Here is a 24,537-nt window from a genome sequence, read left to right on the forward strand (position 1 = left end):
TAATAAGAAGCAATGCTTTGTCAGCCAGTCAATATATAGAAACATCTGAACAGTCACAGGAAAAGGAAAAGAGTTTACCTAACACCCAGTTAAAATTTTACATTCTTCTACTATATATATAAAACTGTGTGAAATAAAAGTAAGGATGTATATCCATATACTGAACTGTTAATATTCTGCTTGGCACTTTGTACTCTAGTTCTGTTTCTGAATCAAGTATATTAAATTAAAGCCCATCTAGCTACTACATATAGAAAGCTACATATATATCTATATATAAATACACACACACATATATATATATAGATAGATATTTCCTTGTTATAAAAGATGAAGAAAAATAAATTAAAAAGCCAACCCCTTCCCTTTCTCCACCACACTGATATGCTCTTTCCATCTTTGCTGTCCTTCAGACTTTAAAGTGCTACACTGAGTTATTGAGAGAATAAAAGTTCAATAACACTTAGTTGGCTTCATGAGGCTCATGTTGGAAAAATGTGGCTTCACAGAGAAAAATACTTCCATTTAAATACACAGAGAGCATTGCTGGACGTCTTGAGCAGATCTTCAGAGATGGAGAAGAAAGCAAAGTGTTGGGTGGTGCCCTACAGAGTCACACATCTACCACCATCTTTTTGTGGATATCTAGGCCTCCTACAACCTAGGAGAAAAATACATGATAACAAGTAGATGAGAATCAAAAGGTAACAAATCACAGAGTACACTGTATTCAGGTCAATCATAATTAAATTTTCTCTGGCCTAACCTAAACTAATTTTGATATTGCAAATAACGTCTGGTGTGAATTAAGTATTACCCAAGGTAACTATATTAGTACAATTTACATACTGCGAATCTGGAAAGCCCAGTTTAAATTCACCATTTTAACTCACTTTTCCCCTCCAACCATGGATTATGTTTCCACCTGTTAATCAAAACCTTTTTTAAAAACATACTATGAAACCACATCTTTACAACAGAAGCAAAGAGCTGTAGGGAAAGCAGCAGCATTTCTGACAAGTGTACACACCCAGAAAAAAGGATTATCAGTGTTCAAAAGCATGACTCATRTGTACAGAAAGGGAAGAAAGGTGCAAAGTTCGAGGAGCTTTTTACAATGTGGAAAGAATAGTCAAAGGCCAACTGGAACAGCTAAATGCAGTGAAAGAAGAAAATACTTGTAGACACTGCACAAAATGCAAAAGGAGGTAAAATGCAGTAAGGAAGGGAAGAAGAGAAAGTAGATGTGGAAGGTGTTTTGCCACAAGAGAAATTAGAACCAAAAAGAAGTCCAAAGGACCCGCGTTTCCCCCCCCACACACACACACACACTTTGAAGTGAGAAAATGGAAGGCAGTGGGGAACTCTAACACAAGACAGGAAGTCTGGGCAGAAGTCCAAAGACAGAAGAAGAGAGAAAGGGCAAAGCTGTAATTCAATGCATGGCTAAAAGGAGAGACCCCAGCACAGAAATAAAAGAGCAAGTATCTTGCTCATCTAGGTTTGTTTGCAGGCTGCTACACTTAAGGAGAAACTTCACTTTACAGATACCCATTTTCATGTGATACCACAAGAATTAAATATGCAGATAATAAAAACTATTTGCTTGAAGTTGCAAATTTCAAACAGTAGAGAATAAATGCAATACTCAAGCGCATACGTTATCTCAGATGGTCCTATTCAGCTACATGTAAATCAATACACCATTCACTTAACACTGATGTGCAAGTGTGCATTATTTCGATTTTTCAAATGCAAGTTTCTATAGATTGTTCCTACTTCTAAGAAAAGACAAGGGATTTAAAGCTTTCTGTCAACTCTGATTATACCAACATGACATGGATCAAAATCAACCATTTTGAGTCTTAAGTGCTACAACCAACCCTATTCAAGGCACTGAAAATATCTTTAAATTGTTTGTCCTTTTCCAGTATCAGCACTTGATGGATTACTATCCATTTAACTAACAAACCTCGCCACCTTCGCCTTTGCAAAATCCAGTGTTCTGCAGAGGCTAGTAATCTCCCTAGGCTCTCTCCATACAGTGGAAAGATAAACCTATCTGAAGAGTGATTTGGAGCAGACACCTTGTTTAGAGACTGGGAGATTAACCTAGCTAGGCTACAGTTAACCTTTGCAGAACGCACCTCTTCCCTCCAGCCACCACTTCTGATGGGGACTTAAATTTGTTGCAAAATACTGTTTTTACAGCTTTCAGGTGGTTTAAAGCTTTTTTCTACTTCAGACTGTGCCTGCCCACCATTCTTTGCTTTTTTTCACTCAATCTTTTTTCACTCAGCATATTCAGTTAAGCACCTGAAGACATTAAAAATTTTTTTTAAGCTGTTGAAAACAAGGAAAGCTTGCCTCTTACAACAAATCAGTCACTCAAACTATGTTTAAACCTAGTTGTCTTTACCAGCATTAAGACTGAAATCCAACATAGGTCTTCTCACCGACCTAGCATTTTTGGTTATAAGTTAAATAGAAGATCAGTCCTACTTATTTTTACACGTCAAAATGCTACACAAATTCTCCTGAAAAAGTGCTCAAAAACAAAACAAAAACAAACAAACAAAAAAAGAAACAACACAAAATCTTCAGGCATACTGCAGTCAATGCAAAAATCTGCATCCTGAATGAACCAATTCATGACTTGCTCAAACCTTGTAAGCTCTGCTGCCATATTTGTAAGCCATGAGACCATGAGACAATGACTCCATCAATAATAAAACTGTGTTCGAGGCACCTTGTCACCAGACCAGAAAAAATACTCTGCTTTTATAATCTCACTGTTTAAAATGTTTACTTGTTTCATTCATAATTCAAACTACCAAAAATTTCTTGAGATTACTTACAGCACAGAATTCTTCAAAAGATATTCTTCCATCACCATCCTTATCTGCATTAATTATGGTTTTATCTACAATTTGCTGTAACTGAGTGTCTTTGAGATTGTTCCCAACCATCATCTTCAGCACCTGGAAGAGCTCTCCATTTGAGATATAGCCATCTTTGTCCATATCATAAATGCGAAAAGCAACTACAAAAGTAAAATACACACAAAAACCCCTTTCAGTAACAAGCGTGGCCAAAACAGAGTAACACACAGTAATTTAATGTGCTTTGCAGTAATATATTACATCAGTCTGCATAACTGAGGAAAAGTAATGTATTCAACTGAGAAGTTGTCTTTAACATGTTAAATATGGTTATTTTTAGTTTCATTCTGAAAAACAAGAACAAACAATCAATACAATGAATAATGCTACTAGAGAATTTAGAAGGGAAAAAAAAATCTTTAAAAATATCAACTAAGATTATGGTTTTAGCGGCAACTATAAAATAGTTCTATGAGCACTGAACTGAGAAGTCTTCACCACCAAAAATAAAGCACCTAGGTAGCAGTTCATTTGTAAGCAGAAGAAAATCACAGCCTTCCACAGACAAAATCAAAATTTCAACCAGTTACTTTGCTGCAAAGTGACATTAAAACTGGATTTTTTWAAAACATTCAGTATAGCAGATTTCTTTCCTGTAGCAGATTTCTTTCCTAACCTACATGTCGTAGCTATTACAAGCTATATATCCATGGCCGATTATTCCTTCCCCAGAACAAAAGCTTGGGTTACGTTRTATTCTTGAGATACAGTTCTCAAACAAGAATTCCGTGAGATTCTACTGTATCAGCAAAAAAAACCCGACACCCCACACAAAAACCCCACACCACACAAGCACACCACACCTTTTCAAGAGCTTCTAGACTACCTGTGTGATTTCTCCCACTCTGATAATTAACGTTAAAGAATACGGATTTACTAATTTAAAACAACAAAACTGAAAATCAAAAAAGGTTTTAAAGAAAACCAAAATACTTACATCTCAGCTTCTGTTCCTTATCTCCTTTGACACTGAACTGGGAGACCCCTTCTATAAATTCTAAAGAATACAGAACAGAAAAACATTAGAAAAAACAATAGTGCATTTCTTAATAAGGACAAGAAAACAATGCTCAGAAATCTTTTAGAAATTGTATGAAGAATCTGAATCACCCTGAAGTCTTTAAAATGTGGCTTACCTTGTGACATCTAAGTATCCACATATTTTGTCTTTTAGTGGGAAGTACTTCAAACCCAATACTATGCTCACTGAACAGACTCGTACAAATCAGTATTTAAATAATTCAAAACTAGACTTTCATCAGATGCTTCATATGAAACTGCATCTAGATCTCCACTAAAGCTACTCCAGTGGGAATTCGAATTGTAGAGCTCATCTCAACATTAGTTTCTCAAACTAAAGCAAGAATTATATCAAGCTGAAAACTATTCTAACTCTGAAAAAAATGCCTAAATAGATTGTCATGTAACAAGCAGGGTAAAAAGAAAGTTTATGCCATTTAACAACAAAGTCATTAATCCAAGGAACCAACCCTACAGCAGACCTGCCAAAAGGTAAAACATGCAGATGGGATCTCATCCACACACACATTACAAGAGTTTCTGGAGCTTTCAATAATGAAAGTGATAACAGTGCAAAACTGCAAGCCGAACTATGGTATGGAAAATAAACAGAAACAACATAGCGATAGGAACAGCCACTACATTTGCAGTAAGCTTTGTGAAATTGTCAGCAACTCCTATATGATTTAATCAATAAAATGTCTGCCTATAATTTCATTTTTTCGCCACAACGCTTGAGATACTAATCTCAAAAATGTAGGTGTTCCACCAAAACGATGCAAGTTTCCTCACACTAGTAGTTTTTCTTTTCCTCTAACCTTCCCTCTGAGATGAGGATCAGAAATCTAAGTGAACCAGACTTGGCGGCACATTAAAGCCCACTGTCACTTACTGCAACAACATCACTTCCTGACACAAAACTCATTCTGATGGCTTCCCGTTCCCGCCCAAGAACATCTCTTTACAATTAGGTTAGTTATAGCTCAATATCATATACGATGTAGCACTTTCCCCCACTGCATTTTTCTGCCAGTGGACTGTGAACAGCATAGAACTTCAGAAATCAATACCAAGAAAAAGTCTTGAAAATATTCTAATTGCACTATATTTTTCCCTGTTTGCAAGTTTACAAGGAGTTTTGTAAAAATACTAAAAACCCCCAAAACTTTGGCATCAGTAGCTCCTGTATGCTTATTAGCACTTTATTTAAAAAGTTAATGCACAAATGTAAGTTAACTTTAAAAACCTTTCTCCTACAAAAAAAAACTAAAAAACTGGAACCATCTTTTCTAGTTGTGATCAATAAGAGATATCTACATTAGCTTGAACAGAAGTTACAGAAACTGTCACTTTTAAGGGTCAGACACTGTTTTAATAGACTAATAATTGAGATACTTGACCAAATGGTCCTTTTTGGAGGAATATATTTCAAATATTCCTTATTAAACTTCAGACTCAAATCAAAAATTTCTCTTTTAGCCTGAAGCATCTACCTAAAACCATTTGAAAACAAAACAAAGAAGGCCACAACCAAACAGGGACTCCTGTAAAAGAGATGGCAACACAAAATTTGCATCACCTTCACAATTTATAAAACAATTTTCAAAATACTTCAACAGACAGGCATCTCATAACAACATTTGGACAAGCGCAACTTAAAGACATAACTTACGATTTACCCCATTTTTTCATAGTCTTTTAGTCCAAGCGTATATTCCAGATAGCACCACAATTAAAAGTCTGTATTTGAATACTTCAAGAGATACTTAACGGATGGTCATAAATCAATGTGACCTGGAAAGTATAACACTGAACATTTTGCACTTTTAAGTATTTCATGCAACAGCGTGTTGCCCTACTGCATGAGAAACTTGCTGAAAGGAATAATTTTACTGGCACTCAGTTTCTTTGGCATTAACACTTTATTTTTATTAACAAGTTTTCTTTACAGTTCCTTTCTCAATTGCAGCAAAATTTAAATTTCAAGGCACTAGGTATTCTGATAAAATGACACTATCAGAAAGCACAGCACCTTACCTTTGAAGTCCACCTCTCCATTTCCATCGGTGTCAAATATATCTATTACTCGCTGTACTAATGGATTCTGCTGCAGCTCAGGTAAAGACATGAACTCTTCCACACTCAAAGAGCCAGAGTTGTCCAAATCGAGCTTTTTAAATCTCTTTCCTAGCCGTTTAATCTCATCAGCATCAACTGAAAAGGGGTAAAATAAATAAATAAATAAAATTAAAAGTTCTCAGAAAACTTCAATAAACACCCTGCTAGTTAAACAAAACACATTTCCCCATTACCTTCATATGAGTATTTCTCCTACATTACTTCCATACTAGTATTTCTCCTATATTACCACAGTTAGTATACTTTTCATGAAAGGGTTATAAATGGCAACAAACTGAAAACATACACTAGCCCTTTTTTTTAATTAAGACTCACCTTTTTTCCTCCCTGCACCAGCCATAATACAGTTAGCCTTGTGACTCACTGAATACTGTCTGCTGACACCACATTTTAAAGGATTGATGATGCTTAGCTAGTTCTTAATCACACAGCTCTTACAAATACCAGGTATGAACAAAAAAGAGACAGAGTTTCTCTTGCAAGGAAATAGTATTAAGTTTATAGTAAAGTAACAAAATGCCAGAAAGAATTCTATTAATAACTGGTTATACAAAAGTAGCGCTTCTTCACCATACCAAACACACAGGAAACCAGGCATACTTGCCAAAGCAAGCAGTGGGACTGTATCAGTATGACAAGTTCTCACCCACCTACTCAAAATCACCATCCAGATAGAGCTAAAGCAAAATTTTCCTCCATCTCAAACTAAATCCGAGTACGTAAACATAACTTCTGTCCACCTGCTTTTTTGTCCCAGCAATTTAAATGGGTTCAGGTTCTTTCTGCAGCAATATCGCTTCATCTGTTCTCTTCAAATTTAAAGCAAGTCTCAATTCTAACACATGACTAGCACCTTACTTTACACTTCTGATGTTGCCAGGAATAGAGCCTCTAACTCTGTCCATGCCGAAGAGCCTGAAAAATCCTCTCTGCAACAGCCTGGAAGTTTCCCAAGTGCAGTTTCATTTAAAAGATCAAAGTCAGTTTACAAATTACCACATTTGGGTATGAAAGAGGAACTGAGGTTCTTTGGAAGCACTACAAAGCATCCAGTATATAGCAAACCCCAGTAAACAGCTTACAGAATGTGAAGCTTTCAAACTTTCCAAGCAAATTTCCTTCCTAACCCAACATGAGCATTTTCTGCAGAATTTCACAGCTCCATTCATCTGCTTGCTCCAATTGCTTTACTTCTACAGTGCACGTATGCACCACTTGATCTATTTTCACACACATCTTACAAACCTTAAGATGATAAAGTGCAGCATAAAAACCAAACAGCACTTAGTCTTCCCAACACGTAAGATCCAGCCAACATGCAAAGCCTTACGCTTGGAGATGGTAGTAGATTGAGATCTGATCCTCTACCAAAGCAATAACAAACTTCCACTTAAATTTCCTGATATGTGTCTACAAATCAATTAGCCACAAACCCAGACAGATGCACAACTGCAGTGCTTCAGAGCTAACAGGAGAGTGTGAAGTCCAGCAACACAATAGTTGCTTATGAGGTTCAACAGCGTAAAATGCTTCCTCACATCAGTGTACCAAAGGTATTCAACAACTCTTGACTCAGGGAAACTCCTTGGTTTTCATTTCCTCCTGCCCCACAAACAGCCATTCTTTGAACTGCTAAGTTGCATCTACCCTTCTGCATCATCCCACCGCTAGAAAGTTCCAGGAGCCAGAACAGTTTAATACAAAGCAGTAGCTTGGCAACCTGTTAATGCAGGAATCTCATTTTTACTACTGGGCTCTACTCCAGACTTCAAAGACAAAGAAAAAAAGAAATCTGAATTTTCTTAAGAAGTACTGCAGGTGCTGATCCACCATGAAAATCAGTGACACAAGTTTAACCCTCAAACTATGCAATCCTCACAGTATAAGCATCTGAAAAAGCACAAAAATCTTACCTTTAGCATGGCTGCCACACTACATATATAAACGTTTTAAATGTGAAATGAGTATGTAGGTGTGTGTATATATAATTTAAAAGCTGAACAAAATAATTCTTTTTTCTTGTTYTCTAAAGTCTCCTTACAGGCCCCACGTATAAGCCCTGAAGCTACATTGGAATGCAAGTTGCAGGATAATTCAGACACAGTAAAGGTATCTAAGCCAGAAGGACTGAGGGTGGCAGTATTAGACAGAATTTTACAAGACAAACTCAGGAGACTAGGACAGAGATCAGCACTAGGAAATCCAAGGAGGTCCAAGTCCACAGAAGTATGAACTGGATGATAACATCACTGAGCAGAACAAGGAGGTCAAGCTCTGTTTCCCTTATTAGAAGCAGAGTTTGCCTGTGACTCATCAGAGCTCCGAGCTCCTCGAGCTCTGGCTGCAGTGAGCATTCTTGCAACCTCAATCTCAGCCTTTTCTGTGCTTCGCTCACCCGCTGAAGTGAGGCTCTACAGTCCCTATGTGTTCCAAAAACTATACCATTAACTAAGCACCGATGCCTGAGGTTGCAAAAGAAAGTAACTGGCTGGAAATAACAGCAGTTAACTGATTATCTTGGAAAGGTTTTGGTGGTAGCCATGTGTAAGTTTCAGGTGATTCAGTGTTTTGAAGCACACAACGATTTGCTTTTTTCTCTTTTTCCATTCTGAATTTCATTTGCCTTGCAACTAACACGGCAGTTCTTTTTAGCAGTGCCAATAATAAAATAAAAAAAAAAAAAAGAAAAGGAGAGAGAGAGAAAAAAAAAAANCAATATTTTCAAGAGCTTCCCCTTCCAGCCAAGCAACTGCTGCATTAAAATTCTAGAGTCAAAATACCTGCTTGGTATTATAAACTTATTTACATACATCTAAAAATGCAGCATGTCAGGTTAAAATGCAAGAGCTACATATTATTGTGAAACAGCATACCTGAAAGGTATCTTTAAGAAACACTTTGATAGCTCCGTTTTAGTACATTAGTTTCATCCTCAAGCTAGAGGATGACATACGTTCAGTTCACATATATTAGAGAATGCTCCACACAGTTCCCCAGTACAGTACAATAGAGAGCAGATGATCCATACTGTTTTAAAAATGTGTTTTTGTTTCCAGCTGTTACTTACATGATAACTGATGCTAAGATGCTTAGATGCTCTTCACGACAGTAACAACTCAAGGCTTCATTGAAACCATTTTCTAAATTTTAGTATGTTCAAAGGTGAAACAATTTTAGAAAATTAATATCCCCCCCAAAGTAAAGGTGTAACTGCATAGTTGGTTAGCTATTAATGTGAAAGCCACAACTAAGAAAGAATGCCTTAAAAATCCAGATCTCTTCAAAATCTGGTAGATTTGGTGAGATTTTAATGAGATAACTGCTTACTTATTCAGAAATGCTACATATCCATTGCTGCAGAGTACGCAACACTTACGGAGGCATCTGTACAGTGTACAAGTCTTTGAAATACTGTACATTCAGCACCTCTCTGCTGAAAGAGCTCAGAAGTGCTGAGCTCTAAGTGTTTATCTAGATGTTTAAAGTTTAAACATGTATTTAAAATCTTGGCTTTTCAGACACTTAATACCGGCTCAAAGATGCAACTGACCAAAAAAAGACCAGAAAGCAAAGTTTGCAAAAAGCCTAGTTCACAGGTATATCTCAAATCTGCTATCAGTATAAACAGAAATATTGTTAAGGGATTAGAAAAAACCTTTCTATAGGTAAAATGTGCTCCAAAATTCACTTTAAACTTACCCAGGTTAAAAGGGGGGAGGGGGGGGAGAGAGAGGGTTAGGGGAGAGAGGGAGGAAAATGTTTTCCCTAAGCTTAGACTGCAGAGAACTCAAAATAAGAGAGAGACCTTCAACGAAAGCTCTCGTCTCTATCTACAGTCTCATCTGATTCACTAATATAATGTTTCAGATTAAGCAACCAAGAAAGCCATTTCAGTCTCCGAGATCAAATTTCAAAAAGATGATGCCCTTGAGAACACACTCAACCACTTGTCTTGTATATGCTTACACACAGCTGGCCTAATCCTTTCCATGACTTCTGATGTGTCAATTACAATTTCTTAAGTTAGAAAAGAGATACTAGTCTCCTTACCCTAAAAATCAAAGTACGCTATAAAACAATTACTTTACTTCTCAGCTTTTTGCGATGGAAAAAATTTCTTACAGGTTGCAGCTTGACTGACATCAGACATTCACAGTGCAAAACAGTACTAGATTTTCAGTAATTTCTCCAACATAGCACAGCTGCCAGACAAAAGCATTCTGTATTCAGGAATGCAACCCACTGAAAAAAAAACAATATTCTCAAGTGAAGGTACAGTAAAAAGAATATTCTTGACTAATTAACAGTGTGCAGCTTCTGCCTAATATCCCAAATTTGCTTTTCATGACTGCCAACTTTAAGACAAAATTCTTCTTACAGAAGCAAGGCACGACAACAACAGCGACTGCAGTGGCAGACAGAGGTTATGACCCAATGCCAAAGTGCCAACAGCCTAGATACACTAGCGCTAACCAACCAAGTCTCCCAGAAGTCCAACCATTCAAAAACCTCATCTAATGATCTATAAAATGTGTGTCAGGTTGTACCCTGAAAAAAGTTTTGCCCCATCAGTCAACATTTGAAGAATGAAGTGAATATTTACTTAAACTATCTATTCTCAAATGTGCTACTGTATACATTTCTGTACCAAAATTTGTATCTTTTATTTTTTTCAAGCATGAACCATCTTTAAGCACAAGGTAATCCTTTTTCCTCAGGTACAATCAAGAAGAGGTGATAACCACATTTTCCCCTAGTGTATATAAAGTTTTGCTGCTGAGAAAAGCAGCCCACTCTCTCCTCCTATGAGAAGGTCTACTAGAACAAAAAAGCTTTAATCATGAAAACCCTTAGATTCACACAATTATATCTCAAAAACACAGTTCAACCACAGAATACAACAYGGAAGTCCTCTCTTCCTTTGCAAGAGGGGACAAACAAGCTCATCAATAAAATTAGGCTGTGCAGCAGCTACAAATAAACATAGCTTTGAGTTTTCCCAGAATCAGAAGTTTGAAAGAAGAACATGCTGTTATTCTGAGCAAGTAGAAGAGTTAAACAGCTCAAGTAGAGATACAGCTAGTACGAACCATCTTCAGAGGGCAATTTGCCTCTAACCAAAAACTGACCAATGCAGCAGTAAGCTAAGAACATATACGAGATTCAGAAAGAGCTCTAAAGCTTTCTTTAAATTTGAAAATTTCACTCACATGCATATTTAACAATATCTATCTAGAGCGTAACCCCCAGCAACGCAATGCTTCAGTGAAGTAGCTAAGTTACTCCTCACATGCACAGGAATATCTGCAAGCTGATGACTCAAATTTTAATTCATACAAATTTCTACATAATTACGCACAGAAATCATAGACTGGTAAGGTTGGGAAGGGACCTCTGGAGATCACCTAGTCCAACCGTCAGCATAGCCCCGTATGACAACTGAACCCATGACCTTGGCATTAGCAGCACCCTGCTCTAACCAACTGCGCTAAATCTGCCCCCTTAGGTAGAGAGGACTTTCAAATTATTTGTACTTTAATTCCTCTGAAAAATATATTTAGAAAGAATCCTCCATGACTACATGTCACAAGCTGGTGTTCTAGACTGCTTTCACATGCTAGTCATAAGATAATCTTTATCTTGAAGAACTTACTGTCCTGTTGAAAAAAAGATCTGAATGACCAAAGAATGCAAGTTTTGATCAAGCTGGCCATACATACATGTAGACGCATGATTTAGTACTTAAACCTTAAAGTACAAAGCAGTTAAAGTACACGTACTCTTAGCAGAAGGACACTACAAAACAATCCTTTCTTTGGGCATCTTCAGGCAGGAAATATTTTGGCATTTTTACAGAATAAACTAAGCCCATGAGACAGCAATGAATTTTATGCTCATGTGGCCAGAAGTGAATACACTAACTTAAGTGGCTTCTCATTTAAATGCCTGGCATACATAGGATACATAGCATACAAAGAAAAAAATAAAAATAAATATACACACACTATATATATATATTCTATTCTCAACCTCTAATTTCTCCGAGTGCCAAAACAGCTTCAGCAATATAGTTGACTCCTACAATAGCATGCACTACAAATGCTCTTCCACATCTCTGAGGAACTGGCATCAGGATCAACAGAAAAGCTCCACCAGTCAGACTATCAGTTGTAACACTTCACTATGAAGACACAAACTAYTTTGTTTCATTTGAATGATTTCAATGAAATTAAGAAAAAACACATGCTTTAAAACCAAATTTAATCATTCATTACTAAAAAAGGATATTTTATTTTTACAACCTCACAGCAAGAGCCAATGGTCTTCAAAGATATTTTTTTCATATTTTAACTTTTTTCTTTAGAAGACTATTGAAATTGTGTAATTTTTCAAGTAGTAAATTCATAAGCAAATTGTATGTATCAATTTCCAAATGCCACTGAAGTTTAATCTCTCAAACAATTTCATGCTGTGGTAACAAAAAAAGAAAACTTACAGTGTGAACACATTTCCAAGGGGTAGCTTGCCTCATTTCCCTGAAACAGAAAAAGAAAAAAGTTGTCATTATTTCCAAGTTAACTTAGAGAAACTATTTTAAGTTTCAGCACTGTAAAGATTTTGGGCAATACAAGTCATATGATAATTTAAAAAGTTTGTATTTTAAACCCAACAACTGACTACAGTATTCTATTTGTTCTATGTTACCAAAACATACAARGTAATATAAAACTATTCAGAGATCTCTTCTGAAGTAAACAGACATTTATTATTCCCAATATTAGTAGTCCAGATGACCTTAAAGCTTAATAGCTTTGGCCCTATGCCCTAAACATCAAAAGTCACTTATTACTAGTACAAATGCTACTTTCCAGTTATAGTAGTATTTAAATTCATATCAAAACTTTACACAAAAACTGTTTTACCATTTTTTTTCCAGAAAAACCTCAGATAAGTCCTTACAAACAACTATGATAAACTTTACTCCAACAGCAAGAGAAAATTCCATCATACATTCTCCCACTAAAACCTCCCTACCCCCTCGCAGGATTCATACAGGAAGAATGACAGTTAAAAAAAAAAAAAAGATTGTATACACTTCCTGAAATTCAGATGCAGCAGCTTTTACATTTGGATATTTTTGTATAGTTCTATCTTAATGTGCTCTCACACTGTAGCAGAGTGGAAAGTTAATGCCTAAAACTTCAAGCCCTAGATACACTATAATACAGAAGTAGTTTTAATTTTGCTTGCTATTTGAGGGTGCAGTCACTTTGAACTTACACATATATAAATCTGCAATCACAGTACCATAAATGTCAAGAGATAATAAAAAATAAAAGAGTGTACCTGCATGCCTCCCCACCCCCAACCTTACTTTGAGCCAGAGAAAAATCACAATACACATACATTTAATCTTTTCTTGGAGTCAGTCAGCAAATGAGTGACCAGTTAACTACAGATACGTAACCAAACCTTTTCAAGAAAATATCCGAGAAAGCTTATTTTTACACAAGAAAGTAGAACATGTTTAAGATGAGTCTAAAACACATTCTATTCAATAATAATCCTTGCATGGCATGGAGTTTAAGAGATTCCACAGCTCAGCACTGCTGCACAAAGACACCTTAAAGTTGCACAAATTGTACAGAAATAAAAGGATTACTTGATGGAGGAGAAAAAAGAAGTACTACATTTAGCTTAGAAGCATGCGACTGCATTTCCTAATAAGGACAGAAAGGGGCAGAGCAAACATCCCATGAATTTAAACATCTCTGAAAGGAGATGTGTTGTTGGGGGGGGGGGGGACTGTTTGCTCTTTTTCCAGGACACACATTCACTATCCTTATACCTGATACTCCATAAATTCTCTCACTTCTTTACAAAAAAATAATAGAACTTGCTTTTAAAGTGAAGCAGCAAAAGCTACATCCTTAACTTCTACCACAAAGTATTTATAGCAAGATAAAGGAGAACAGAAACAGATAGGGATGGTCCAGTCCCTAAAATCTAAAAAGTATGACTGAGATATTCAACAAGAGAAACTTTTTCATTGCAGCAGGGAATCCAAAGGAACAGTGTCACATGGGAAATCTTGGATGAAACCCAACTAAAGTCTCAGGAAAACCATGAAGACCAAAACAGGTAGTAAAAGCTTAGTATATGCATACAAATATAAAAGGGTATGGGATTTTAAATATGGGGAAAACAGAATCAGAGAATTTCTGAACAGGAAGAAACAGGAACCAGGGGATCCAACTAGGCTGCTCTTAAGACACGAGGCCATGAAGAGGCAAGAAAAACACCAGACTGGGAGGCTGCAAATTAAAGAAGAAAGTTGAATTAAAACCAGTGCATTTATGCACATGCACACATAAATATACAATAATATCTTAACCATAATAAAGACACTAGGCACTTATATATCTGATCAGGCGGTACGACAAATAATTTCTAGTACAAGCCATCAAAAAAGAGAAAAAAAAATCAAACAGGCCAGAGAAGCATAAAATGCTTCTTGAAAAGTGAAAAGAATTAAAAAAAATAGAAACAACTTTTAAAATTCATGAACTGAGTAACTGTAATGTTTGTAGGGATGCACCTAGATGCACATGCTAGCCCACAGCAAAGTAGTCTAGAAAAAATCTTTGGAGAGTAGAGAAAAATAAATGAATAAGCTTAAACTTAGCTTTTTTGTGAAACAGGTACTGCTAACAAGAAAGCTTATGAATACTTACCGACGGTGGACTAGAACTTTGGTATCTAAAAAAAAAAAAAAAGAAAAAAAAAGACTCTAGTAAGTAACAATGTAAGAATTACATGATTATTTACTATTTGTTAGTGTTTAAAAAGGTAATTACCTGTTATTGATGTGCTGAGTGTTCATTTTCACAGAAGAATCCAAAAAAACTACTGTTTTTAAAAAAGCTTTTCATCTTCATTTTTTACTAAAGAAACAATTGCTCAAGCTGCTCATACCAACGGTGAGATTCCTGTCTGCACATCTGCCACCTGGGCAAACACAAAGGTGTCCATCTGTGGCTAAGACTCAATCCTCATAGACTAGGTTTAGTCATTTCATCTTGGGGGCAGGTATTTTTCATATCTGATACAGTAGTGCAAAAAAGGTCACTTATTTGCCCCCAAATAAGACCAATACGTATCCATACCATTCGTAATGCAATTTAAGCCTTGAAACATGTGCTAAAGAAAGTATTTTCTTGCTCTTAAAGACTAGGTACACAGTGGATAAGATGAAAGGTAAGTCGCATTAATGTCTTATGAAAAAAGCAGTCAAGCAAGTACAGCTATGAGGTTTCACAAAGGATCCTATGAGCTCTTTTCAGAAGGAACAGAAAAGAAATAAAGCATATATTTTCTTTTCCAAAAATTTAGTGTACAGAATTATTAAAGCTTAACACCGTGACTAGGTAAGTATTTCAAAGAATGATGGAAAACATCATGATTAGACATACTAAAAGAAAAACTCGTATGTACAACAAAAGGCACATAGAGACTATTAAAAACCTCAATCATCAAGCAAAGAATCACCGCTGTGATGTATAATTTTTATTTTCTGCAGTACAGATAGAGATAACTTTTGTAATAACAAAAGAAACTGTAAGATTTCTATCAGCCTGTCATTTCACCTCTGATGCAAAAGGTTTAGAGAGAGTAAGTATGTAGAATAGCAGCCTTCTGATAAAACTCTCTAGGGGGCGGGCTTAAAGTTTGTTACAATATTAATATTTCCTGCCAGATATATTTAGAATACCTCGCATGAAGTGAGAATGCCCTGCCATGTACCACATTAGCACATCCAGAAGCTGGTGACATGTGGTTTGTTGCAGAAATGCAGCTTCAACCAGCATTAACACTCCACAACAGGTTTACTGGGCACCTACACCTAATAAAATAGTTTCCTCAGCTGCATCTGTGTATTACTACCACAGTGCTGGAGATCAACTCTCTTCTCTGGAGTTACACTATTAAATCAAACAGCTAGAATAGTATTGGTATTTTTGAATAGCCTTATCCTCTTAGATAAACCCTGAAATTTTGTTCAATGCTGTTGGATATCTACAAGCAATTCACTTGTTAATCAGCAACAAAATCATGACTTGAGACAAAAGTTACAAATCAAGAAACCGCCCAGAGTCTAATACAAGGATGACCAAATTGAGTGCTGCAGAAGTATCAGTTTACTAGCAATAAATAAAAATATACTATTACAATATTTCAGAGTTTCATACAACATATAGTCCATTTCTTTAAGAACAAAAATGCACATTATTTGCAACCATGTTCCCCATTATTCTTCTCCTTCTCTCATTTTTACAGTTGTGCTTTATAGCAATTAAGGATAAACTATTAACATCGTTTAATCTTTATTTCTTTTATATATTATCCATACAAACATGTTTCTTCATTTCTTCTGCTGGCAGTTACTCCAAATACTAATGATTTCATAGAGAATAAGTTTTGTACATTCTTCTCCAAAGTAGGTTAGTTATGGGCAATTATCTTGACAGAAGTTTCCTCTCAATGAAAGAGATTAAGAGCTGTGAATAGAGAATAAAAAAGGGAAATTGCAGTTAGCCACAAAATCTAAGCTTTGCAGCTTGATTATATAAAAAGCTTGTGCATTATGAGACAACAGTACAAAGCTGGTATTCAAATATAAGCAAAAACACAGTACCGTAAGTCTGCTTGACTGTATGCTACTTCCCCATAAGGTGGGCATCTTTCTGTAAGTTACTCAGAAGCTTAAATACAAGGGTCAGTCTTCAGCTGCTCTTCTGCTTTTATAAAAGCAGATCTTAATCACAGCATCACAGAATGGTTGAGGTTCTAAGGGACCTCTAGAGATCATCTAGACCAACCTTCCTCCTCAAGCAGGGTCACCTAGAGCACATTGCCCAGGATTGTGTCCAAATAACTTTCGAGTATCTCCAGAGAAGGAGACTCTACCATCTCTCTGGACAACTTGGTCCAGTGCTCGTCACTCTTCACAGAGAAGTTTCCTCATATTCAGGCAGACCTTCTTGTGTCTCAGTTAGTGCCTGTTTTCTCTTGTCTAGTTGCTGAGCACCACTGAAACGAGTCCAGCCTCATCCTCCTGGCAGCCTCCCTTCAGATACTTATAGACACTGATAAGATCCCCCCTCAGTCTTCTCTTCCCCAGGCTGAAGAGGCCCAGCTCTCGCAGCCGTTCCTCTGAGGGCAGGTGCTCCAGCCCTCTGAGCATTCTCATAGCCCTACACTGGACTCTCTCCAGGAGCTCCATGTCTCTCTTCTACTGGGGAGCCCAGAAATGGGCACAGGACTCGAGATGAGGCCTCCCCAGGGCTGAGTAGAGGGGCAGGATCACCTCCCTCCACCTGCTGGCAACACTCTTCCTAATGCASCCCAGGABACCATTGGCCTTMCTGGCCACAAGGGCACATTGCTGGCTCATGGTCAATTTGTCATCCACCAGCACTCCCAGGCCCTCCTCTGCAGAGCTGCTCTCCACAAGGTCAGCCCCCAGCTTGTACTGGTGCATGGAGTTATTCCTCCCTAGGTGCAGGACTCTGCACTTGCCCTTGTTGAACCTCCTGAGGTTCCTCTCTGCCCAACTCTCCAGCCTGTCCAGGTCTCTCTGAATGGCAGCACAGCCCTCAGGTGTGTCAGCCACTCCTCCCAGCTTGGGATCATCCGCAAACTTGCTGAGGAGGCACTCTGTCCCTTCATCCAGGTCATTGATGAAGAAGCTGAACAGGATGGGACTCAGTACTGAGTCTCCTCACTTTTCCACTCGTCTAATGCACACTGCCTGAGCTTCTCTAGCAGGACGTTATGGGAGATAGTGTCAAAAGCCTTGCAGAAGTCAAGGGACACAACGTCCACTGCTCCCTCCTCATCTACTCAGCCAGTCACTCCCATCACAGAAGGCTCTCAGGTTGGTTAAGCAGGATTTCCCCTTGGTGAATCCATGCTGACTGCTCCTAATCACCTTCTTTTCCTCCAGATGCCTGGAGATGACATTTGGGATGAGCTGTTCCATCCCCTTTCGAGGGCTGGAGGTGAGGCTGACCAGCCTCTAGTTTCCTGGGTCCTCCTTCTTGCCCTTTTTGAAGACTGGTGTGACATTGGCTTTCTTCCAGTCCTCAGGCACCTCTCCTGTTCTCCATGAGATTTCAAAGATGGAGAGTGGACCAGCAATAATATCTGCCAGCTCCCTCAGTATCTGTGGAGTATCCCATCAGGGCCCATGAATTTATGGATGTCAAGCTTGCCCAGATCTCTAATCCAGTTCTCCTCAACCAAAGGAAATTATTCCTTTCTCTAGACTCTCTCTTGTCTCCAGGCTCTGGAATTCCTGGGGGTTGCCCTCCACCTTAAAGACTGAAGTAAAGAAGGTGTTCAGTAACTCTGCCTTATCTATATCCTTCAATATTCTGAAAACCAGACATCAAAACATCTTAAATGTGTCTAAAATGTTAGCAAGCCACAGTGCTAGCTTAGGTCTCATCCCAAATTGTGTCCTCAAATGCATGAGAAACTACAAATACTGATCAACCCTGGAAGCCAGCTTAAAAGCTAGATTGCTTCAGAGCTTTTGTTTTATTTGTAAAGCCAGACAATGCATTAATTCAATGAGTGGGCTCTTAAGATTTGTTTGGTACCTGTGTAGCAGTAGTTGTTTGGTATTTACTATGATTTCAACAGCAACTTGCAAAGAATCAAGATACGACACATGGGTCCTTGTTACAAAGGGCGTCGGGCTTACAGACTGCTCCTGTACTGCAGAGGGTTGTTATGCCTATGTATCAAAGCTTCCCATGGAACCGATGCCTTACTAGTTTTTCTGCATTCATATTTTTGTGTGGGCACTACATCATGGGATCTTCTCAACACTGCATGTTGTGCCTCCTGCATTTGACCTGCACCTTCTAAATTAGTAATCTTTGTCATTGCAAGAAACAAACTACAGTGTGCAATTAAAACAGTTAACCATGCCATGTCAGCTGAGAGTTAACTACAGATTAAGATAAGCAATTTCACTTGTCAATTAAACACACACAGTTTGTCAGCACCCACTAGTACAATTATTAAAAAATGGGAGTGCTAAGAGCTAAGATGGCGGAGTCCGGCATTCAAACTGCAAGAACAGCCCACTCAAAAACCCTTCCTCTTCTGCAAAAATGCAAAATGCTTCTCTCTTTTCCCATTTTTATTCCTTTCCACACCATCAAAATTAACGATTAATGAAAATTACCTGATGCAGAGACCTCTTCCACTTCTTTCTTCACAGAGCTCATTTCTCATACATTGCAGTTTTCACAATGCTTTAACATTGAAGAATTGCCAGCTTGGTGAAGAGATTTATTTGTTTATTTATTTAAAGACTATTTCAATAAGTTACCAGAGCTTTGGCTGCCGTGTACAGGTTGGTACTGAAGTCTTCGTTCACAGCGAGCAGGTGAATTGGAGGACTAACTTAAGAAAAAATGTTATTTGCCATCATAGCTACAACAACTTTTGCAAGAATAGAATAGTTACCAAACATGCTACACAGTCCCAGCCCCAATGGTTTAAATATTTGTTAAAATGAATTTCTGACAAAGCCCAGGAGGCTTTAAATATTGTTAATATTGAAATTATTGAATTAATTGATGGTCAGAAAAGCGTGCAGGATTTTACATACTGTACTTTGCACATTTCATATGTGACTTACTGGAATTAAAGCTAAAGAGTTTCTCAAGAGCACAGACAACAAAGCATGTCCAAAGTTCTGGAGAMACCACAATGAATATGGCTTTAAACAAAATATAAACAGGAATTAAGTACGACTGAAAAAAGCAGCAAGCAAAACACATCTGCCCACCCATTTCAGAAATAGCATGAATATAACTTGCCTTATTTGCCTAGATCCGATTGCTTGTGGTTTTTTAATATGAACAAGCTACTCTGTACAGAAAAGGTGTCTTAGCCTAGGTAGGAATCTAGTATAAAATCAGTGAATCAAGAACGAACATTACTGATTATCTTCTGCTATACTTAAATAGGAATATTAAATTTATACATTATAAAAGCAAACTTGTATTGAAGACATCATAGTTAAGTCAATTAGGGGACTTAGCATTTGTTTTTCTGATTCTGAGAAGGTAAGTAACTTTCTGAGTTTTTCACTGAAAAGTAAAAGAAATCCCAGCAGAGTTATCTGAAAACAAGGACTAGCGCACAGATTAAGAGTGCAGACTTTTCTCTCCCCTTTAACTTCCAGAAATTAGAAACTGACATCTAATATAATTTGGTCACTTCTACACAGTAGAAGTAATAAAAGTTATTAAATCATCATAAGCAATACTTGCTGTGCATAACTATTCCAAGCACACAAAGAATAACTGTGTGAGTAAGAATAAACTGTGTGAATACAAATAACCTAAATATTAGCTTCTCAGAATTAGAAGCTTTCTCCTAATATTTTCTGGTTTTCAGCAGAAAACCATTGAGGAAGTCATAGCAAATTCATCTGACTTAGGCAGCTGCAGATTTTTCTGAATCATTTAAAAATTCTGTATTCCAAAGTCCACTGTCAGAACAAGTGAACGCCCTTTGTGCCCTCCCCACGTCTATTTACTTTCGACCACTATTCCTTACCATAATAAATGTAATCACCATCTTTTGGATTAAAGCCTTCCAATGGCAGCATCCACTTTTAAGACATTCTTTAGCACAAGATTTCTACTTAAATGTTAACATATAGGCCTGAGGGGTTTTCTAATCATAAATGTTAAATCAGATATTGTGATACCAAAGAATTAGGCAAAGCAAAGAAATCAGCTTAGTAAGACACACAGAAGCTAAAGCAACTTAAGACCAGTGAGTTTCACTTTTTATCCCAATTTTGCAACCTTATTTTCAAAATTCTGACCCACAGAAAGAATTCAAAGAATATCTAAAAATACTGACACGTGTATCACACACAGTAAGTTTCAAAATGAAACACCACTTTTCTCTAGGAGTATACTGCACTACAATGCCTAATCTTCCACTATTTTTCAAGCCATCAACACATCCCAGGCACTCTAGAGTGTATTTATAAAATTACTTCCTTGCCCCTCTAATTCTGAAATTAAGATAGCTTGACAGAAGTTTACGATCCATTAATTCCAAGCTGAATCCAGCTTGGAATACAACTTATCAAACCTTCAAAAGAATTAGTATCTTCAGAAGCTCAGGCCTGTTTGTACCCAACTCATTTTTGTACAGTGAAAGAGTTGCTTCACATTTAATACATCACCTTGTCTGTCTAAAAGTCCAGCACAGTCCCTGACATCTGGAAACAGTCTCATTTCACTTCGGACATTTGAACTAGCTAATCTAGGCACCTTACTACTCTTGAGTGTGAACATTCAATTGCCCACCTGTGCAAAAGGTGGAATTAGAGATTACAAACAAGCAAGGTGATCTCTAATTAGAGATTAGAGACAAGCAAGGGATTGCAGAAAAAATTCAACTGAGGAAAGAGCAAAGAAAAACAGAGAAGAAGCAGTAATGGTGCTAGGTAAGCAGTGTGACAATAAAGAACTCAAGCCTTCAGCTCTGTTCTCCCACTATTCTTTGGGTAAAACTTCCCATTAAAATTGAGAATTCTTATTAATAAAAACCCAATGGCTAGCGATGCCACGTTATCCTGAATTTACAGAACGCTACTGGTCATGAAACAAGTATGGAATCTCCATTCCAAAAAAAAACTAGAGAGATTATGCCTACAAGGAAAAGACACTCTTTCTACAGCGGAGAGCTCACTGTTTTCTCTATTCTTTAGTCAGACAGAAAAAAAAAGGGGGGGGGGGTCACATTGCAGCAACAGACTGAAGAGTAAAGAGTTATTTTCTCCTAGACCTTGGAACATAAAAGACATCTACAGAAATAAGCTACAAAACTTATTTGTTGGCTCTGTATCTTCGCATTTATAGCTTGATCTAACACCTGCAAGGTTTTAGGCTGAGCCTAAGATTAAAAACAACAAAAAAATAACCCACACAGGTTTGGAACATATTTGCTTTGCTAGCTATGGTTGTCAGTAGAATAAAGAGCTTTTGATGTTAGTTTAGAATTTCTCTAATGGTGTTACCTTTTGACTCAACTACAACTCAAGCACTTGAAGTTTCTCATGCTCACTAAGCCAAATGTGTCCTACAATAAAGGTAAACAGAGAAACTAAGAATTGCTGTCACATGATTCTTGCATCTTACTAAATACAAAAAATGTAAACATTTTTTGACTGTGGATTTATCAAGGGATTACTGATGAGTTTTCCTCTGCTTTTCGTTCACATAAACAAATGTTCTTCAAATGTTGTTTCTGCAAGTGTTGAAAAAAAGTTTTTGTAGTCAAAAAAGGACACTGCTAGAAACAAAATGCAGATTGTTTCAACATATCTTTAGAAGAAGACTTCAAGTTTTAAATGTGTTATCCCAAAGTAGCCTGAATTTGTTAATCTTGCTTCTAAACAAAACAGTCAGTGACCTTCAGTACTGAAGGAGCTCAAAAAAGATTAATACCTAGTTCTTAAACATGGCATTTAAATTGCAGACATCAGAGATAATGAACCAAGGCAAAGGGGATTGCCAGCCTTAGGATTATAGTAGGATCAAGTCAGGTTAAAGCTTTTACAGCATTCTGGCATTGTTGTTCTTTACAAGTACACTAACGAAGCATTACAAGCAACTTTGCCACATTTCACAAGACTGACTTCTTCACAAACTTATTTTGGATACGTTTATTAGTTTTGTACATAAAACAGATGATGATTCTTGAAGATTCTGCTCTTTCAGATGTCCATCGAGTTCTACCACACACCCCCCCTCACTCCAAGAAACAGGGGGCAGGGGACCATGCAAGTCACAAGAAGCCTGCGGTTTACTCCTTAGTCACTGCCTAATCCAGTCATGGCAATGCTTAAGCTCTGGCAGTCATTTTAAGGGAAGCCACTTGTCCTTTGCCTGGCAGTTGGCCAGCCACTTCTCCTATGCTTTATTTAAATCCTATGCAGTACAAGGGTCTTTTCCAAAGTGAGTTATTAATGTCTTAAGGCCATCACAGTCAAGCAGCTATTCCAGGACATCATAGGGAAGCCCCAAACCAATGAAGCATGAACCGAACCCAAAATTAGGCTGAAACCTCTACCAGACAGGAGAAGCAAAGATATCAAAAGCATAGTTGTAAGAAGGTTCAGTGTTCATATTAACACAGCAAAATGGGACTTTAAAAGATAAGAGGAACAGAGAAACAAACAAAAAAAATGTATCTTCAAATGACTAAGCCTTACATTAATATTAATGTTTTGAATTCTTAAAAAAAAGATGTTTAGTACCCAGTAGCAATTTGTAAAGTTAGCCCCTGCTATAACTGAATAATGTAATCTTTCTGCTCACATACACAGATGCCACAGCTTTTCCAATTTGAACCCTGTTACAATTGCCTAGCTTTTAACAAAATCTGAACTTTTATGATCAAGTGAATAGTACAGTACTAGTTTAATCATATAACCATATATCCAAACACACAATGCTATATTCATCTACAGATAAACTAGATGCAAAAGTTTTTAATCATCACATAAGATAGAACACAATACAGAAGAAYACCAGCAGAAACTCCACAGGCAGTTTGCAAAATTGGTTTTCTAAGCAGGCAGAATGATCAAAGATAGAAAACAGCTTTACCGCTAAGTCCCCTCCTGAATTGAGGAGAAAAGCAGCCATCGTCACAGGATACGTTTAGCATCGATAATACCATTCACTAGATGTGTGACCACATCTTATGCAAGTTTCATGTAAACACAACAAAAACATGAAGGAAAACTATATTGCTTTAAACTTGATACAACTTCATCGATATATCTGTCACATGCCAGAAACCTAGTGAAAGTCTTCTGTTCTGTTTGATGAACTCTGTGCCAGTGTTGATAAAATGATGGGTAGGGAGATAAGTAACAGTACTGGAGACAGGGCAGGTTTTGAAACAAGGTGAGGCAAATTTGTGCCACTTGTTGAGAGAAGCAATAAACCAACCCTGTCATTCTAAAGAGTTGAACAAAATCTCACATGTATTAGAAACCAAACTCTCATGCAAGTGTGTTGCTTTTATATATAAGCACTGCAATCTGAAAAAAAAAAATCCCAAACAAACTTAAAAAAAGTCATAAGAACAGAAGTATTAACTTTTGTGAGTTAAGTTACAATGTTCTGCATGCTGTTAGACAATTTTACTTTTGGTAGCTCCTAACTACTACTGTTTAGAGACAACAACTCAGTCTACTTATGCAATCACTCTGGAGCTGTCAAGTTCGTGTGAATTTTGCAGTCTTAAACACCTCACAATTTTAAAGTACATAAATTAACCATGAACTCTCCAAAAGCCAMGGAAATGACAATTTGCCAGA

The 24,537-nt window shown here is 37.2% G+C and overlaps 1 protein-coding gene across 4 annotated transcripts in view; it reads right to left on the reverse strand.

Moving 5' to 3' along the window:
* Positions 1 to 6: 6 nt before the first annotated feature.
* PPP3R1 (protein phosphatase 3 regulatory subunit B, alpha) overlaps positions 7 to 24,537 on the reverse strand; it is a 39,322-nt gene continuing 14,791 nt past the window's right edge. For 2 of the 4 annotated variants that reach the window (XM_085308455.1, XM_085308456.1), the window contains 5 exons: positions 12,598 to 12,637; positions 6,000 to 6,176; positions 3,880 to 3,939; positions 2,859 to 3,043; positions 7 to 661 (listed from right to left, as the gene is read on the reverse strand). In XM_085308455.1, coding sequence (XP_085164581.1) covers positions 614 to 661; positions 2,859 to 3,043; positions 3,880 to 3,939; positions 6,000 to 6,176; positions 12,598 to 12,637 — 510 coding nt within the window. In that variant the 3' untranslated portion in view covers positions 7 to 613. Of the gene's footprint in view, positions 662 to 2,858; positions 3,044 to 3,879; positions 3,940 to 5,999; positions 6,177 to 12,597; positions 12,638 to 14,836; positions 14,862 to 14,959; positions 15,561 to 24,537 lie in introns of those variants that run through there. The other 2 variants (XM_085308454.1, XM_085308457.1) reach the window with 2 other exon arrangements.

This window comes from Rhea americana, unplaced genomic scaffold, assembly GCF_003343005.1.
Source record: "Rhea americana isolate MKP2758 unplaced genomic scaffold, rheAme1 scaffold_276, whole genome shotgun sequence".
In the NCBI taxonomy this organism is placed as follows: domain Eukaryota; kingdom Metazoa; phylum Chordata; class Aves; order Rheiformes; family Rheidae; genus Rhea; species Rhea americana.